At 42.6% G+C, this 20,048-nt stretch overlaps 1 protein-coding gene and 1 long non-coding RNA gene across 2 annotated transcripts in view; both read left to right on the forward strand.

The window, feature by feature from the left end:
* The window catches only part of LOC149325432 (sodium-coupled monocarboxylate transporter 2-like), a 34,969-nt gene extending 31,939 nt beyond the window's left edge, over positions 1 to 3,030 (forward strand). Inside the window, exons 8-9 of the mRNA XM_089564282.1 lie at positions 2,380 to 2,468; positions 2,907 to 3,030. Coding sequence (XP_089420408.1) covers positions 2,380 to 2,468; positions 2,907 to 3,030 — 213 coding nt within the window. The remainder of the gene's footprint in view (positions 1 to 2,379; positions 2,469 to 2,906) is intronic.
* Positions 3,031 to 8,801: 5,771 nt separating this feature from the next.
* LOC149325433 (uncharacterized) lies at positions 8,802 to 19,838 on the forward strand. The gene is made up of 4 exons (XR_016286521.1): positions 8,802 to 8,855; positions 11,887 to 12,059; positions 18,241 to 18,341; positions 19,659 to 19,838. It is a non-coding gene; the product is annotated as an uncharacterized LOC149325433 (long non-coding RNA).
* Positions 19,839 to 20,048: the final 210 nt, after the last annotated feature.

Raw genomic sequence — 20,048 nt, forward strand, 5'->3', positions numbered from 1 at the left:
AGAGAAACAGCATTTTGTTTTTTCAAGTGCTGCGTTGGCCACGGTGCGGCTGCGCAGCTTGTGGTTTAGCAATTTCTCTTTACGTGTGTATAAGGTGTGCACAGGGGTTTGTAATTCTCATACTGATGCAGCCAGCGTACGAATACGTATGTATATACGACACGCTTAGTTCTAAGTGGTAAAATATTCTTCGTTTTGTGAGGAAGCTGTAAATCATTTTCAAAATTTTGTCTACTTCTGTGAGAGCAGGACCCGGCGTCCCCATAAATTATTGTTTCTTCGGTATTGCCACTTTCGACAACTTTCTCAGGTTTGTTGTAGTCTCAAATGCTATCTCATGTGATGGTAAATACATTAAGTTAAATTTATAAACCACACCTGACTGCATGGGTGTGGTCTGACTGCATCACTTAAACTGGAGGCGCGACTTTTCTGTAACCTTTGTTCCGGTCACGAGACGCTGTCATTGATGCTTTTACGTTACTCTCCTCTCGCTTAGTTCGGTATATTATAGTGTAAGAAAAATAAATTTCGTTCTGTTGAGAAGAGTAACGCGCACAAATCTGGTTAGCTGTTATGAAGTGGAACTTTCTTGCTTTTTTTTAGAGTTCGTGTTTTAACCAATTCAGTTACCTGCTTAAGCGTCTAATCAGCAGCTAAGTTAGGATGGTTCGTCGGTCGATGTTTTAGACATGTGTGCACGCTCAAAAAGATGCGTACGAACGGTAATAGGGCAAAACATACGATCGTGCCCTGTCATAATTCACAATTCATACAATTTTTATTTCTTTGCTCTAGTACGGTGCCTCCGTTTGTTGTAGCTGCTGTGTTTCTGATGGCATCAGAATTTTTTCTTCGATTTTTAAAGTATACAATGCCTAATGTCGTATGATAGAAGTATAAGAAGCCCCAGGAAATGTGGTGAATTGTCTCTAGTTTGGATGAATATAGCAACGTGCTGAGTTGCGCAGGGCGTTGACGTGAAAAGCCATGCTCTTTTCACGTCAAGGCGTCTCGTCACCAGCCTCTTACAGCATCAACAGTGCTTCGTTAGCCCCGGTTACCTCGTATAAATATCTCCGTGTACATCTCACATCAAACCTATCCTGGAACCAGCATATCACCTACATTACTGGAAACGCTAACCGCATGCTCGGTTACATAAAAACAAACTTTTCTAATGCACCCACTTCAGTCAAACTCCTTCCGTACAAAACATTGGTTCGTTCGAAGCTTGAATACGCCGCGTCGATATGGGATTCTCACTCTAAGTCACTTATATCTGTTTTGGAAGCTGTTCAGAACCGTGCCGCTCGATTTATCCTTCACGACTATGGCCGTACATCAAGTGTCACACAAATGAAAAGCACATTGTCACTACCGTTACTTTCACTGCGCCGAAAAATTTCCTTTTTTTAAGATCTACAATTTCAATCATGTTTTGAAAAACGGTTTGCTCATTCCAGCCACGTATGTTTCACCGCGCATTGACCATCCACGCAAAGTGAGCGTTCCACCTTGTCACACTACTGCTCGCCAAAATTCTTTCATTCCAACTACATCATCCGAGTGGAATCACTTGCCAGCAGATGTGGCACTCACCGACGATCTCGAGCATTTTAAGAAAAAGTTGAGTGCCTGCTTTTCTTGCTCATGACATGTGTACCCTTCGGTTAGTAGTGCGACACGAACTCTGTGTTCTTGATTTGTAGTTTCTTTTTGTTGGTTTTTGTTCTCTTTTCTCGTTGCTTTTTTTCTTCCTCGTCTAGGCTTCCATGAATTGTTGAAATTTGTAATAACTCAGTGCAGTAATCAATATGTAGTCCTGTACCCCGTGATTTTATTCATTTTTTGTTTTCTGTGCTTGTTCCACTCCCCTCAATAATGCCTGCAGGGCCATGAGGGTATTTGAAATAAATAAATAAATAAATAAATAAATAAATAAATAAATAAACAAACAAATAAATAAATAAATAAAATGACCGCGAGAAAAAATGCCCGGTGCTCCTATTTATTTTGTATTACCACAAGAAACATCGGCTGTTAACACCAGAAGTATTTTCTAGATCAGATTTTGCAGCGAAAAGCAAGAATCGGCCATCATAATCATCACGCCCACGTTGGATCTCTCGAGGCTCTCTACGTGATTCGAAATTTCAAGCCTAAAATATTCCCATTTGGTTACTAGCTGCTCAAAGGTAGATATTATGTGTCTTGGAACACCTCACTTTGAAAAATAAAATGAAGCGTAGGTTAGTGGTTTTCGGAGGGCATCGGATTAGGTTTAAAAACCAGTTCAGGGGTAAGAATACTGTTCCATTAAGCATATATGCAGTGAAGTCGATGGCGGCTTAAAAGTTTATTTGTCTTGTTTTGCAGATCCTGCCGTTTTATGTAAAGGAACACCTTTCTCTGCTTACGGGATTCACTGGCCTCTTCCTAGTTGCCCTTGTAAGCTCTGCTACAAGGTAATGGTGGGAGATCCCATAGGCGTGATTCTTACTAGCCAACTTTTTCATTTTCGGTGACTGAGCAGCGACACACTTCTACATAGTCTAGTGATTAATTTTGTGCATATTTAAGCCCACATCAACTGGTCTTTTCGCACTGCAGGATGAGAACGATGTAAGCAGAGTTAAAACTATAAAATCTTCAAGCCAGTTTTTTTTCGGTGAAGAAACATTTTTCTCTTTTGGTGTTGAAATGAATCAATCCATTTTTATATCTAGCCTTGGTGTTGTTTAGGACAGGTGGAGAAACTTTAGAAAATTAGCGCTTATGCATGCTTGCTGGCGCACAAGCGGCCGCATTGTTCCGAGCCGAAAAACGCATATCCTTTCACGTCTGCTCGCACTCACCGCTTGGTGCTTGTACAGCAGTTACAACAATGATTCTACTCTTCGCAGCACAATATCGTCGATCATCAATTCGCAGGCTGCCGTTCTCTACGTCGATGTGCTGTCCCAGCATTTCAAAAACCTCGATTCTCAATTGCGATGGATAACACGTGGGCTTGGTGAGTACCACTAAACCTCAGCCCTTTTCATGATAGTTCTGATCCAGATTCTTCCCTTTAAATACACTGTTTCACTGAAAACTTGTCTTCTCTAAAACGTAATTTTTCGATTTTTCTATATTATATTTCGATGCACCAGTGCTTCGTGATCAAATATTTATTGAAATGCTGTCTCAACCAAGATGGCCAGCATAAAACTCTTCGTTCCGACCCACATTCAGTCGTGAGACTACTGGCCTGCGTGTTTTTCTCCAGCAGCTAGAAGGCAAATGAATCTACATTTCAGCGCTGTCAGATTTTCAAATTTTGTGGAATAAGGTTGTGCGGATAACGCATGCTAGGTTACACTTCCCGTTGTTCCAGCGTTCTTTCTAGGCGCTGTCATGACTCTGTACAGCTGCGTGTGCTTCTACATGGGTTCCCTCACAAGCGTAACCATTTTTACATTGCTCTTTGTTTTATTCTTGTCAATTCTTTATTTTTCCTTCTGAACAATGCGTCCACCGTTCAGTGCATTAAGTTTGGCTAGATTCAGTGACCCAGCGGATGTCTAAACGATGGCTTAAAACGGCCAACTGCAACGGCAAGGAACCGAGTAGGTTCTGAAATGTCGCGTTTCTCGTTTTTCATTTTTTGTTGCCGTTCTTTCTAAGTTAAATTAAATTCCTTTCCCAATAAGACCGACTTCAGTTGAATGTTTTCGTTTGAAACTATAGTCATCGAATTTCCTCAGCACACCGACTTTTTAATGGCTTTCACATACATATGCCACATATATAATGAAGTAAAGAAAGTTTTGGAAGCAATGCAAAGGAAAAGCTGCTGGTGAGGATCAGGTAAAAAATAATCTGCCATTCGCGATGATATTGCAATGCTGAGTCACTCAGGAGATGAATTTCAAAGCATGATAAATGAGTCAAACAGGCAGAGCAGAACGGTGGGTTCTAAAATTAACATGCAGAAAACCAAAGTCGAGTCAAGAGCCTAGTAAGGCAAGAGAAGTTTGAAATTGGAAGCTAGGTGCTGGAAATGGTAAGGGGATCTACTTAGGGCAGGTAATGACCGCTGATCCGAGTCATGGGAGGGGAGTAACCTGAAGAATTAGAATGGGGTGGAGCGCAGTTGGCAGGCTCTCTCAGATTATGAAGGGCAATTTGCAATATCCCTCAAAAGAAAAGCACACAACACTCGTATTTTAGCGGTAGTCACTTATTGGGCAGAAACGTGAAGGCTAGTGAAGAAGGTTCAGCTTAAGCTAAGGACAATACAGCAAGCTATGAAAAGAAAAATGATAGGTTTAACGTTAACAGCTCGGAAGCAGCGGAGTGGGTGAGGGAACAAACGGCTGTTCCGGTCGAAATCAAGAGGAAGAAATGAGCTTGAGGATTTATTTATTTATTTATTTATTTATTTATTTATTTATTTATTTATTTATTTATTTATTTATTTATTTATTTATTTATTTATTTATTTATTTATTTATTTATTTATTTATTTATTTATTTATTTATTTATTTATTTATTTATTTATTTATTTATTTATTTATTTATTTATTTATTTATTTATTTAAACGTACTGCATGCCCTTTTCGGGCCCATGAAGGAGTGTTTACAATGCATCACTGATCAAACAGAGTAAAAACAAAACTTCAAAAATACAGAGATGTTCTCTGACCCAAACACAAAAAGAGTAGGAGATAATGAAACAGTAAAGTCATGTTTTTCGAAACAATTAAGAAATAATTCCACGGACGCACACTTCACAGCATCTTCAGGTAATTTATTCCGATATGACATAGCATCTGGAAACAGGGAGTACTTGCGGATATTTACACGGCTGACTGGTTGACGATGTGTTTTACTGTGGTTAATGTGTAAATGGTAATGCGTAATGTAATGTGAAGGCAACATAACCGCTGGTCCTTCAAGGCAGCGGTGTGAATTCCAAAAGAAGGCAAGCGTGGCAAGGGGCGCCGTGGGCGGATGATATTAAGGACTTATAGTGGGACACGGTGGGCGCAGCTGCCAAAAGAAAAGGTTAATTGGAGAGATATGGGAGGTGCCTTTACCCTGCAGGGGCGTATTCAGGCTGACGATGATGATGATGATTATATGTGTCTGTCCACCCATGGTGCATTTCAAAAAGTGTGATACACTTTTGCTCTGTGATGTCCATCATTCGTCGATGCAAGTAAACCATCCATAGTGTCTCCAGCACCCACTCATAGAGTGCAATGTGAAGTACATGCGCATTTGGCCCACGCTACCGTAGCCACAGCTTAACTCAGGAATGCAACTTTTTTGGTGATGCTGCGATCTGCCATGAAGAAAAATGAAGAATTTTCAGTAACCTAAAGCAAAGAAGGTAAAATGTATAAATTTGTATTTTTAAAATTGAATAAATTTGAGAGTACAACTTTTAAATATACATGTTTATTTTCAAGGACTTTCAATACCAGGAAGTATACATTGTTTTGTTTGGTTTATAGAAGTTTAACCTCCCAAAGCAACTCAGGCTATAAGGGACGCCGTAGTGAAGGGCTCCGGAAGTTTCGACCACCTGGGGTTCATTAACGTGCACTGACATCACACAGTACACGGGCCTCTAGAATTTCGCCTCCATCGAAATTCAGCCGCCGCGGCCGGGATCTAACCCGCGTCTTTCGGGTCAGCAGCCGAGCGCCGTAGCTACTGAGCCACCGCGGCGGAAGTATACATTGTGTAAGGTGCCTTAAAAGAGAACAGAAAAAAAGTTTCCGCATCGGAACTACCAAATAAACAAAAACATTTCTACCTTGTAGTTCGTGGTTTCTTTCTTATAACAGGTCTATTTTGCACACTGTCGTCTTTACGACCGATGCCTGCAAATTAGGAATAGTTCTTTGATAAAAAAAAGGGTATCAACGGACCGCTTCTACATTGTAACAAACCCCCTTGCATTGAGATATGGTAAACACAAGATAGAAGGGGATTACTAATGTCGCGAAATGAATAGTTGTCTATCCGACCGCTGTTTTCGTAGTATTTCTACTTTAGTATTTCTCCTGAAGTCCTGAACTATATTCAATGAATGTTGTTTTGCAAGAACCGACACCTGAGAGCCAGGGCTGACTGTTCAGACATTTTTGTACACTTTCTTTGGGGCATTAGGCCATTATTCTCATTCACCAACTAGCCCTTGTGGCTATCCCTCTTACTCAACAGGAATATTCTTTCGCAAATACTCTTCGAAACGAAGTCAAGTGCGAGTGTAGTGGTCTGACGTGAAGTTGTGCTCACTTTGGCTATAATCTAAGCAGATTATTTCGTATCGTTCTGCAATCACAAAACTAGAACACCTTTAAACTGAAGCGTGTAGAGTAAACGTTAATTTCATGTGTTGACGAACCAGGGCTTTTTTTTCGGTAGCGTTCTGGACAGCTTACGGTACAAAGACGTAGGAGGCTGGAGGCAACAACAATGACACCACATTTCTGTTGATTAGGCTAATATATACAAATTCCGTCGCACTGACACACTGCACTCCAATCAGCTTGAATGTCTTGACATGAAAAGCAATTAGCGAACAATTTTCTTTCTCCGCAGATGCATTGAATACTATGGCAGCGCTTTTTTACCCGAAACAATCCCTTCTATCGTAGAGCCCACTATGCATTCAGTATAAATATTACCTACCTGGACGTTAACTATAAATACAAGATTGTAACATTTATTTAGAGTTGCATCAGAAGACATATAATGTGACCTGACTGGCCAAAGTGTTAAGTAACAGAAGTGGGTGCCATATGGCATTGCTTCACCGACAAGCAGGTGGAAATCTAGAGAAACCGGTCTTTTATTACTCTGAGGTGAAGCCACCATTTTGAAATGTTTCAAGTCATCTTGTCAGCGACTTTGTTAGGACGTCATCAACATGTCACGTGACCGGAGTTCTGCGCTTCATCTTGCCACGTGTCATTGGTATGACGTCACGCCTTATCATCACTTCCATCATTGTCATGATCTTAAATCTCAGCCGCCACGTTGGCTCAGTGTTTATGGCGCTCGGATGCTCACCCGAAACACGTGGGTTAGATACCGGTCGCGACGGTCTAATTTCGATGGAGGCGAAATTCTCGAGGTTCGTGTGCTGTGCGATGTCAGTGCACATTAAAGAACCCCAGGAGGTTGAAATTTCCGGAGCCCTTCACTACGGCGTCCCTCGTAGTCTTATTCGCTTTTATTGCGAAAGCAATACTACTTGCACTTGCACGCCATTGCGTGCCGCGGCCGGTGACCACCATCGTGCCGCGGCGGTGACCACCATTGACCTTCATTTCACCTTGATTGCACTAATTTGGATTAGATTGGATTACATTAGATTGGTTTGGACTGGATAGGACTGGACTGGATTGGATTGGATTGGATTAGATTAGATTAGATTACATTGGATTGGATTGGATTGGATTGGATAGGAGTGGATTGGATTGCATTGAATTTGATTGGATTAAATTAGAATAAATTACATTAGATTAGATTAGATTAGATTAGAGTGTATTGGAGTGGAGTGGATTGGAATAGATTGGATTGGATTGCATGGGATTAGATTGAATTGCATTGGTTTGGATTGGATTATATAACCGATGCATCACCACAAGCACCACCACAAGCTACACTACCAGCTGTACCATGGCGTACATACGGATATTGCTTTCGCAATTACCGGGCTTAACGAAGCTAAGCCACAGCGAATTTTTTTGACATTAACCCTCAATGAACCGTAAACCACGAACATAAACCTCATTAAGAGGGTTAACTGCTGAGCTAGTTGGTTTTCAGACAGAATAAAAGATTTTTAGCGCAACAAGGAAACACAACACGTGTTGTCTTTCTTGTCTTGTTTCCTTTTTGCGCTAAAAATCCTTTATTATAAACCTCATTTGCCTTAATTCTGTTTTGTTCATTCTTAATAAATATTTATGTTAATGAGCATTATATAATTAATGACATGACGGCATCAATCTTCGTCATGACATATTTCACCACTAATTATAATTTATTAAGAAGTACTTGAAGCTGGGATTGTTGGTGCATATTCGTGAAAGACATGAGAGCGCAAAACAGGGACACGGACGAGGAAGGGAACAGGACGAGCGCTGCACTTTCAACAGGATTTATTGAGGGAAGAAGGTTTAAGAAAGCTCGTCCTGTTCCCTTCCTCGTCCGTGTCCCCGTTTTGCGCTCTCATAATTAATTTATTACCCAGCTGCATTACACTCACACACAATTACACATTCCAGTTGTGGCGTCATAGATCGGACACATTTTGCCGACACGTTTTGCGGATATGACCTGGAGATTGAGTCGTGCAACGCTTTCGCCTGATAGGACTGGGGGAGTCGGCTCTGTTTGTGAACAAACTTGCTCGCCTAGCAGGGCCGTAACGCATGTCCGTGGCTACAGCTGCATTCTTGCCGTCCTGGCTGCGATTCCTTACGCATTTTTGCAGTTTCTCAGAAGTGTATAGACTACACATGCCCCCTACAAAACTTCAAGCACGGTTATGCACCTCGCGGCTTTTGAAATTGACGAATTGCCGCTCGGCAGCCACTTACAAACAGCACTTCCTGGCGACGCCGTAATCATCTGGTCGCTGGTTAGCTAGCATATGAGCTTCACATATGCACATTCAGTCTCTACACATTACGAATGTGCAATCAGTCAGCTGAGAGCTAGAATGCAATTAATGCATTTTTTCTCTTTGCCCTCTAAGGTCCTACTGCTGGTGCACTGCGCTGCCACTGGTCCTTTCGTCGGGCTGCTAATACTGGCTGTGGCCTTCCCCTTCGTACATTCCAAGGTTCGGTAAAACTAACTTCTTTTCTGTGTTTAAGAATGTTCCTACGCACTTGTTGCTGTGCTTCTCGCGCTTTCATTAATGCATCGTGCTGTATGGAATACTAATTATTTTGGACAAATGATAGTCAGCATTCCACTTTCATCACCCTAACCCTAAAATGCCAAAGTTCTCAAGGAACTGAAGAAAGGAAATCATTATCGCCGCTTTACACTAGTTAATACGTCAACATTCTAAAATAAATATTCAAAATTCTCAGCGCCGCTATAACTTAGTGAAACCGGCACGTCGCAAATTCAGTCAGCAAGGTCATCTGGTCAATTTTTCGCAGCTATTACGAGTTTTGTGAAAAATCAATTCCAGGGTCGTGGTACTCTAGACTATTGTTGTCCAAGAAATATCGTCCTATTTTTCTCCCGAAATTTGACAGGAAATAAGAGACGATGAGTTATTAAGAGATGGTTAGAATTCGCGCAATCGCTACCCCTTTGCCTTCGCACGCCATGGTCGCAGTGACGCCAGAGATTTTGATCGGAAAGCTCTGGCTACGGAGAACATGTTCACATTAAAGTTAAGTATGCAGACTCCATGTATAATTAGTGCAAGGCGTGCCAAACATATGTCAGGAATTCGCGACATCGGGCGGGAAAGGGTTAAGGCGCTGTTTATGTCATGCAATAAAATGCAACAGTTCTTGTTTTAAGTCCTAAGTTTAACCTATCGTAAATGAAAGAGTGAATGTGCTGCGTTGTTTTCTTTTCTCCGTCATGTTTCGACAACAATGGTATTGTCACGTAGTGGTGATGGCAGTACAGGCAGCAATGACTCACCGGCAGCGAAAGCAATAAGCGTGCACGGCGGTCGTCGAACAGATTGCTTGCAATTCTTGGCCGCGCTCAATTTAAAGCTGGCAAGACACCTTCGAGATAAGGAACCAATAAGTACTACAACATCCTGAAAAAAAGGTGGAAGCACTTGTTCGCGGCCTGGATCAATGGAGATAAGTCTGATCGAATCTCACACATCAAATAAAATGATAAAGCCGCCGACCGGTAGTATTATTTACACAGCAAAAATCTCGAATGCATGAGGTACTGGGTTTCAGGTCGTATGCCGCAATCAGCCACTGGTTTTCGGAACATTTCCAACCCTCATCTTGGACAGGCCGCTCAGGCTCTCGGTGCTTTCACCGCTTAATTTTGTTGAAGAGAGCACTAGCGGGTTCACGATGAACCGCAGATATTTTACCGCAAGGAAGGAAAGGCGTCGATCTTATCAGAGTGCATTCGAATTTTGAAGCATTGAAATTATTGAAGTACTCGCATCTTCTTGGTGGGCTGGAATTTTCTCATCCTCCACAGTGTATACTTTGCGGTGTGCTTTAGCCGATATCTCAAGATCAGCAACATGCCAACTTTAGGAAAATAAAGTCCCAAAAATTTTATCGAATCGAGGTTTGCCCCATCTGTTCCCAATTTTAATTATGCTTCAAAAACCAGTTTTCAGGATCTTGCAGGAGTGGCATCTTATTTCATGGTGACAACCCTTACTGGAACCACTCCCCAAGCTGTAGCGGTTCTGAAGCCCGTTCTCGTAGTTGCCGTAGAAATGCGGACGCCAAGGCGCGCAACGCCAAAAAAGAGAAAAGGAGATGAAAGAATAATCCAAGGAAGAAAGAAGAAAAGAAGTTTAGAAGACAATCCAAACTAATACAGAAAAAGACGAATAGGAAAAGGAGGTGGAAAGAAAAGAAGGCGAAGAAGACAACAAAGAGAAGGAGGAAGGGGCAAAAGAAAAGGACAGAAAAGAGAGAACCTTGGTTTCGCCGAATGTGTTGACACAGCCATATCCTCTTTCTTAGTCTATTTTTAGTTTGCACGATTTGTATTTCACCAGCTGCTCTCTTAACTTTGGGACGAAATTGCACAGTCGCGTTTTAGTGTACTGTTAATCTGCCTGAGAGTCATTGCAGAGAAGAACTTTAACTCACGAGCTTGTCACCGAATGTTTCTTTACAGAAGTTTACACAATAACAACCAGGTTACAACGAAAATGGCAGCTATAATAATGCAAGTAGCTCCCTGAGAGATGAAATCTCTGCTAGAACGATGCAATCAGATCTCACAGCGGCAGCTCGTACGAACACTTTTCTGGGTTGTGTGGCGTTTGCGTTGCGTAACACGGTGCCGGGTTGACTGATTTGTATGCAGTGAGAATACGCATGACACTAGTGCAATACACCATGGCAAAGTGCGACGATGAGTGACCGGGACGCAGTAACGTGGGAAGTGAAAGCATAGTGATGTCACGCGCTCTGAACAAGAGGAGGAGGAGGGTAACATTAAGGAATAAAACAATAATCACAACCGCGAGCACCTGTCGCCGAATCTTGGGTTGCACTGTGGTCACCGCCCTGCGAGTTTCCATAAAAAGACATGCCTTGTACCGCTGCGGTGGCCTAGTGGTTCAGCATCTACGCGTACCTGGCTTGCAGGAGGTGCGGGGTTCGATTCCCAGTGCCGCTAGCGACCTATCGGTGCTGCAACCAGTACAAGCTTCGCCTGGCCTGGTGCTTTGCTTAATCAGGATGAAATGCTTATGAAAAGGGTCTTTGACCCCGCCATGAGTAGAACGAAAAATAAGTTCTACAGTGGCGCTCTTCGGCTCAGACGCCCTTGCGCCATGAACATTCACTACCATCATCCAGAATAGACGCTTTCAGCATTCGATACATTTTCAAATATTTTTCAGAGTATCCTTGCCGGCTCACCTGAATAAAGAACTTTGTTTTCTTCGAAAGCGCAATTAAAAATATCCAGACTACGGTATAATCCGCCAGCAACCACGCGACTCCTACGAAATCGCACTGAAGTGCAGTCATCAACTCCATTTCCTTATTCACAGGGAGCATGATAATGCATTTTGTTTTTTTTCTCTGCTTCTTTGGGCGTGAAATATACGCTATTGCTTCCCTAGAGTGTCATCAAATATAATAACAATAAGCCGTCTTTCTCTATTCACCGAAACGTCACAGGGTGCGGGCATATCGACGCTGGTGACGCTCGTCCTGCAGTTCGCACTCATGTGGCACATCGTCCGGAACGGAGCGCGGCCGCCGCACATGCCTGTCTCCCTCGACTACTGCCCGGAGAACAGAACTATCATTGGTCACAGCACCAACTCCACTGCTGTTTCCTCCAAGGATGGGTACGTATATACGATAGGTACAACACAACAGTAAGCCCTCTTTGTCGAGCGGGCTATCCGCCAGCTGACTGAAAATCTAGGCCAATACAAAGCACGGATAAGTCCGTCGGACAAACCAGCGCTATTCGCAGCTGTTTCTTGCAGAAGGAAAGTCCTTATGTCGTCTTGTGAGAATAGAGAACAATAGTCAAAACATCCTCTACACCGTATCATTTTTTTCCTGAGGTGAATCGTCCTAGTTGTCCTTTGATTACATAAAAAAGTGAGCAGAGTTTGCTTTATTGTTGGCTGCTGCCAACTGAAGAAAAGTAAATCTGCCTTTTAATGCACTTAAGGGTATAACGCAACCTTATGCTAAAGGATGACCGAGTAATATTCGCAGAAACGAACATGTTCACCTTCACCACAGTACTTTTTACTTTTAGGCAAAAGAAAAGCGCTTGCAAAAGAATTCACTGCTATTTGCTTACCGTACAAATTTATACTACATCCATGCGTAACAATCCGCGGCATTAGGAATCAGGGACGAAACTGGGTAAAATGATTATTGCATCAAGGAGAGAAAGCGGTTTCAGTCTATATTGAGTGACGAAATGAATTTAACATCGCTTTAGCTAAAATAACAGGAAAACGTCAGTTTCGTCAAGACACAATCTAAGCAGAAAAGCGGTTACAGCCTGTATTGAGTGACGGAATGAATTTAATGTCCCTTTAGATAAAATAACAGGAAAACGTCGCGTTCGCCAAGGGAGAATCTAAGCAGAAAATATCACCGGTGGTGTTATAAAAGCTAACCGAGCTAATGCGCATGTATGTACGTTTGGCCGAGGACACCAAGGAGTAAGTTAGAATGATCAGATTATGTAATAGGCCAGCGTAGAGCAGCCGTTGCTGGCACTCAGCATAGTTAAGGATCAGTGGCCTTCCTCTTACCTGACTTTGATCGTCACTTTACTTATCTGAACAATTTTTAAAATTGATGGTGATTATAGCACCAGATATGACAATCTTAATAATGTTGAGCAATTATATAAACTTCGCAATTTAATCTTGTGTGGTTGTTGTTGTTGCCGTCATGGCTGTCGTCGTTGTAGCCATCTTTATTAGTGCCCGCAAAAGGCAAAATTTGATTCTTAAATCATCCGAGCTTAAACTGGATGAAGTAATGGTGAGACCTGACGCACATGTGCAAAACTGAAGTTGTGGCTAGCACAAGCACGGAACACCTTGCTTCCTTGTAGGTTCTCCAAATAGCCGGGTTATGTGAGAGGCTCGTCTATTCATCATAGGAGTAGTTGTGAGCTGCAATGCCTCCTTGCCTTGTGGTTTGAGTGTGCGCACAATTTTGATATACTCCATTTTTCTTGAAAAAATAAGCTCATCAGTGGCACCGTCGGGTTCAAGGTGTTGCTTCAGTATTGGTTCCGGAGATTTTCCACCATACGGCTTGATTGCGAACGTAACCCAGCGTAATCATGAGAGATATCCTAGGGTGCCATAAGCAACGAATGAAACGAGAACAAGAGAACTGAGGTGGCAAGACAAAAACGGCAGCATATTAGCTCCATGGAGAGGAAATGCAATCGACGTTGATTAACACTTCTGAAGAACTCTGCGCGCCCTCGAAGTGAAATTAACATTCGCTAGTATTCAGCTTCCGCTGCCTTACAGCTTCTTATGGTACTGTTCGTGGCTCAATTGTCTTGTATGCGTTTCATTTATTGCTGATAGTGCCAGCGGTGAAATCTACCCTAACAGTTCACTGACAGTTCAGAGAACGCTGAAAGGTGGTCTCTGTCTGAGAAGACATCTGAGATGTCACTCTCACGAACAGGTTGCACACCAGAACTAACACCGTACACAGTTCGTTGATATAAACAGGCATTGCTCAGCCGTGAAATCAGTAGTTTCAGGCGTTCCTCAAGGGAGCATTTTAGGGCCATTTCCGTTTTTAATTTACGTCAATGATATTGTTAACATTGATAAGTCTGCTGACTATATTATATACACCGACGACACAAGTGTGTTTCTCTCCGGACAATCAAGCCTCACTTTAGCCGAAAGAGCAAACAAAACATTGGCGCTTATAAAGACTTGGGCAACTGCAAACCAACTAAAAATTAACGTTGATAAGACCAAAGCAGTTATCTTCCGTCCACGTCATAAGTTTTTCATCCTCCATCCCTTATGATCAATAACAGCCAAATCGAAATAGTTTCGCAATTTAAAACTTTGGGAGTAATTTTCTCTGAGAATATGTCATGGGACGACCACGTTACCTACCTTGTAAACAAACTATCGCGCACGACTAGCTATTTACGCCGCCACTGTTCACTGTTTCCAACTTCCATTAATATATTGCTTTACAATTCCCTGTTTTCCTCAGTCATGAATTATGGCGCGCTTACTGGGCAACTACTACACTCGGAAATATTAATAATCTTTCACACATACAGAAAAGTGTCATCCGCTTAATTGGAAAAGTACCACCTTACTCACACACAGCCGAATTGTTCAATACGTTTAACATCATCCGCATACAGTGTCTATACCTCTATCGACTGATCCGCTATTACATATCACAAAAAATCAAACACAATAATTCATTAGCTGAACTAGCCAGGCTCTCAGTGAATAATGCTGTGCATTGTACGCGAAAACCGGACAGATGGAAAGTTGACGTTTGCCGCACCAATTACGGAAAACAAATGCTGAAGTTTTGCTTGCCATCTCTCCTTAACAAATTGTCCGGAGAAAATGGCACAGACGTCACTAAAAAATCTTTCAGGGATTTGCGTAATATATTTTTGCACAACTACATACAGTAATATTGTTAGTTTCTTTGTCTATGTTATATGTACTCATACAGCTGTGTTTCCCAGTGCTTTGCATTTTTCGTTCATCATAGCTGTCATGTTTCATAACTTACAGTTTGTCATTGTTCTTCGCATCTAGCTTTTGTCCTTTTACATAGTTTTCTGTTCATGAGCAGCTGCGTTTTTGCTGGCGTATTTCTGTTCTGATGTATCAGATGCGTTCCACTGTATGCCTTGTAGGGGGTATGGACCTCGTCAAGCCCATTTAGGACTTTTTGTCCATGCCCCTAAGCATCGTAGGATGTTTAAATAAACTGATTTGATTTGATTTGATTTGAAATAGGAGTTCGCTTTGGCGCAGTACAAAAGCGTGGTCAACAAAAACTAAAGCGCAAAGAGAAATGTGGACAAGTGTAAGACCACACACAGCATTGCGCCGCCTTTCTGTTGTCTATTCTTGCTACCGTAGGGTTGTTTCGCAGCATTTGCGGGAGCGGGTCATCTGTCTATTTAAAGGCTACATAGGTCGCTTTTTTACTTTCACGTAAACGCTAATTCCTTACTGCCTCCCTCTGTGTCTATAAGATTCAAGTCGTCGAACGCCACGAGCTCATGCCCACTAGATGGGGCTATAACCCTACACCATCTGCTACTTTTGTCGACGGAAATAAAGTTAATCCTCCTTCTCCTAATACCAAAGCAGGTTTCTAGTGGGACGTAGTTTGTCCTTCATTCTTTCCCCTGCCTTGCAAATTTTCCACTGAGCTTAAGGTCACCAAGAGTTAATTATGCACGCAAATATTTTGTTTGGAAGAAGCTCTGCACCGCTGCTAAAGGAGCTCTTAATTGCAAGAAAGTAAAAATCTAAAATAATAACGGCAATAGTAGTTGTGACAGGAGCAGCTATTTCTGCTGGCGGAGAAAAACTTCAATCCCAGTAAATAGGACAAGGCGTAGCAGCCCCTTGAATAGCTATGCAAGCTGTCTTATAGAGTAGCAGCAGAATACCAGTGCTCTTGATGCTCTCCTATTCGCGTACGTACTTATATGCCTCACAAAGAACACATGAAAATTAGGTATTAACTGTTAGAAAATTACTCTTCGCCCCTCTTTGGCCTATCAGTTACTGTGCGAACGCACCTAGTTGCTTATGACAGCGCATGCAATGCCAGCGTGTCATTTCGCCTTTCTTCGGTCCTCATCAGGTACACTTATCAGCAACGTTACTGTCGTAATTTAAAGGTCTGTCCTTCGGAGGGCTGAAGGTGTTTTTGCAAACGCCGATGCAGTGTTCGCTGCGGTCATTACTACTGCTGGTCATGCTTCTGCGCAGGTCACAAGGAATCACTCCTGCATTCCAACTGTCCCCTTTGTGGAGTTGTCTTTTTAGTACATGCGCAACAATTGTGCTTGGAGTGCTAGTAAGCATCTTAACAGGTATGTGAGTGACTATTTCATTCGCATAAGCTTTGGACTTCAAATTTTTCGAAACACGAATCATTTGTTCTGCCAGTGCGACTAGACCTTGATCATGCGGTAAGGCTTTCAGCAATGCGGGCTTGGCGTGATCAGCTCAGCTCAGCGGAATGCCAGCCTTACCGGACTTGCGATGTGCGCACAGCAGCACTTCTAAGAGGTTGATGATTTTCGGGGAACGCCATTTTACTCAAAATTAGAGTCGGTAAGCAATGCTGGCTTTTAAAAGTGAAGCGGTACTAGTACGGTCGGCGTCTGCTAAAAGAACTCACCAGACCGGCAAATAGCACAAAACACATTTGCTGTGATTCGAGCACGTAAACAACGGCAGAGAGTCTAGACGTTTTGGTACTCGGAACCTCTTCCTTGCCGTTCAGCACATCAGATATGAACCATTAATTATTGTTGCCAGCTTAAGAAGGTGACATGTCTATGGTTCCATGAGGGAAGTACGTATACGATCGCGTGAGCGACGTTATGCGCCTGCTTCATGAGTTTCCGCGAATGTTGCTCTTCTCTTTCATGGGCGGAAACTCAGGGTCTGCATCTTTTTAACACTTGTACCCTTTGTTAGCTGTGCTGTAAAACAATCTCAAGGGAATGCTGTCGCGCACAGTGCGTCCACACGAAAAAAAAAAAATGCTACGACTTTTGCGGCGCGACAGGCGGGAAATGTTGGCACTATTACCACTTATTTTATCTGAGTGGTTCTACGCTCTGTTTTTGAGATGTAGCTGAAGGGTCGCATTCCCCTGGCCGTTGTTGTGAAGTTCGTGCCGAGACCTCCTATTTGTTATAGCGGCGCCCACGTTTTTTTTTAGTGCATGCCTACTCCAATGAAGCACTTCAACTCGCAGTCTTCGCGCAGCTAAAATATGGTTTTCGTCACCCCTCTGAAATTTCAATCCATGACAAGGCTGTTTAATGTAGAATGAGATTCGAGGTCGGAATTTTCGAATTGTTGGGCAAGTCGGCGTGGAAATTTCATATTTGGCCTTCAGGAGCGGCTCCAGTACATCCTTAAAAAAATTTCGCAAGTTTCACACACTTGAATATTCTAAGTTCTTGATGCAAGATTGCACCTCAGCCATGAGTCCTCCTGACTTAGCTTATAAAAGTAAATGTGAGACTCTGGCGGCGAAAATATATGTCATAATTTTGTATAGGGTGCCCGGCTCGACAATGGATGATTTAAAAGTTCATCTTTATTATAGTGTCAAGAACAAGAAGACGACAATGAGGGCAGTGGTGCGGCACGGAGCGCTCGCGCTAAGGCCACCGCCATTAAATTATTCCATCGTCATTTCTCATGTCGTTCTCGCTTCATCGGCTTCCCGTCACGTAGCAATATCGTATCTATGCTACATCGCTCTCACCATGCCTTATAAATTCATGATATGAAAAGAAATTGTGCACAGAAGATACATCAGCACCTATGTTTCGAGGCTACTTCAGATATAAATAAATATTTGAGATGCTATCATATTTTTGTGTTGATTTTGTCCTCCTACACGATTTTTTCTTATATTGCAGTTTGCTGCTGAATAAAAGGATTGCAAAATACTAAATGGTAGTGCTAGTAATGCATAGTAAACCATAATAACGGAATAACATTCTAGGAATTTCAGTCTTATTGCACCTTAATCTTGCGACTGAAAACTGCACATGATTGGTATCTGACGGTCCCCTGACAGCTGTGGCTCAGTAAGCCAAAAGAGGAGCGCCGCGTGGGTCTGCACTCTTGACATCACGTGATGTGCACGCAGTGCATTCTTGCTCTTCTATACTTTTAACTTGCGTTAGACATCAGAGCCTGATTATCTTTTTTTTGCCTTCCCTCATGAATAAATTTCCGAGAACGCTGATCTCTATGCATGATAAAATTTCAGGCGAGCACCGACAGCGTCCAGCACACGTCACTCATATCCACGGCTCCTTCACTAAACTCTGGAGAAAGCTGGGAGTCATGGATTCTGAGGAAATTATTGCGGTAAGTGCACAGGTACAAATCATAATTTTGACTTTATATTTTGGATATCTTTGGGGGTATATTTGTTCTTCCCTGTGTGGCGTAATTGCCAAGAAAAGGGCCGCAAAATACATTACAATTGGGAGTTAGTAATTACTCCTATCTGAACTTTCGGTACATGTAAGAAATGGTCATTTTGGGAGGTGTGGATGCCGCTGGCGCACACTTTAACAATCAGGACCACACTTCAATCAGGAGGACCGGCAACAGGTCTTCTTCAATAGGGCTACACATGCCTTCTTCAATAGCATACGAGCGGCTAGTCCAATGCTGGGTGTTATGGATTGCGCATAATGTTAAACACAGCAAAACCCGTCCGGGTTTCTTAACTGGGCTCCAAGATATAATGTGAAACCATTTATTCTTAATAGCACGCGCTGAATTTGACTGCGCAGTGTCCGCGTAGACCGCAGTAGTAACCCTAGGACTACGGCTTCTTGAAAGTTGCTTGATCAACAGAGTACAAATGGCATGAAATTATCTGCGAGGAGCACGAATACTGACAGATTTCCTAATAAATTTCAAAGGTAAATAGCACAAACATCTGAGAAAGACATATATTCCACGTGCACTTTTAATACTAACTCACTTTACTGCCATCCACTAAAAAGACATCGCTTCTCGACGTGTGTTGCGAAACTAAATGCTTTCCGCTCCTTCCGTCATGTTACTCCAAAAGCTCGTTGCCGTGCTTGAGAACCAAACATACAGTCTAATGAACATAGCCCACGATCATTTCCTGCCTTAATCTTTAATAGCAGACAAATATCAGCCAGAAAAGCCATGAATTTGCCACAGTGTCGCCCACACCCGATGTCTGCGATTCTAAAAATTTGTGTGCACCGCGAGAGAGAGTGCATTTATTTGACTTTTGGGGGCCCTCAGGAATAATAACTTTTCAGTTATTTGCGAGCCTCTTGGAAGAAAGGCCCTTTTAAGCACCAGTGATGTTTCCGCGGAAAAGCTGGCTAAAATAATAAAAAACCATGATCATGACATAAAATTCATCCCAGGGTTGCCATTTTCTTCGTTGCCTTTTACGACATTGTTATCCTAACACATTCATTTCCGTCGTCCTACTACGGGCAGATTACGCTATGAGAATTTCGGGAGACATCGATTGCACCTTCGTAATTGGCACGTAGCAAAATTAAGTACACTGAGCAGCTATTTGAAACGAATGCTGCTTTTTTAGTCGTAAGATTCAGCCCTCTGTTCGTGCTGAGCGTAGGAGGACTGAATTATATTTCTCTACCCACGATCCTTTTTCGTTTGCAGGATGAACCGAGAAGCACTGATAAATGTGAAACTGTGGCCTTATTGAGCAGCGAATGCCAACTCAAGCCTGAAGTAAAGGCTCAAGGCGCGGCAACTGAGAGCTCATGGGCGGGCGATGCGAGTGTCACGGAGAAGCGGTCACCACGCATCAATGCGTGTCGCCAAGCATCGCTTGTTTAAGAATTGAAAAACAAAAGAAATATTTTACCATAATGATTTCGTGGTTTGTGGTGGTGGAGGTGGTGCATTATACAAGCGGGATTTGCCTTACTGAGGCTTGTCGGCAACTGCTCCGCCTTAGTCACTGATTTAAGAGATTGCGTCCCTATCACTAAACCATACGGCCAGTGTCCTGTAAACACTTCAGTAGTGATCTTGACATAATCCTCC

The sequence above is a fragment of the Amblyomma mixtum genome, chromosome 10 (genome assembly GCF_055824585.1).
Source record: "Amblyomma mixtum isolate Tamu chromosome 10, ASM5582458v1, whole genome shotgun sequence".
In the NCBI taxonomy this organism is placed as follows: Eukaryota; Metazoa; Arthropoda; class Arachnida; order Ixodida; family Ixodidae; genus Amblyomma; species Amblyomma mixtum.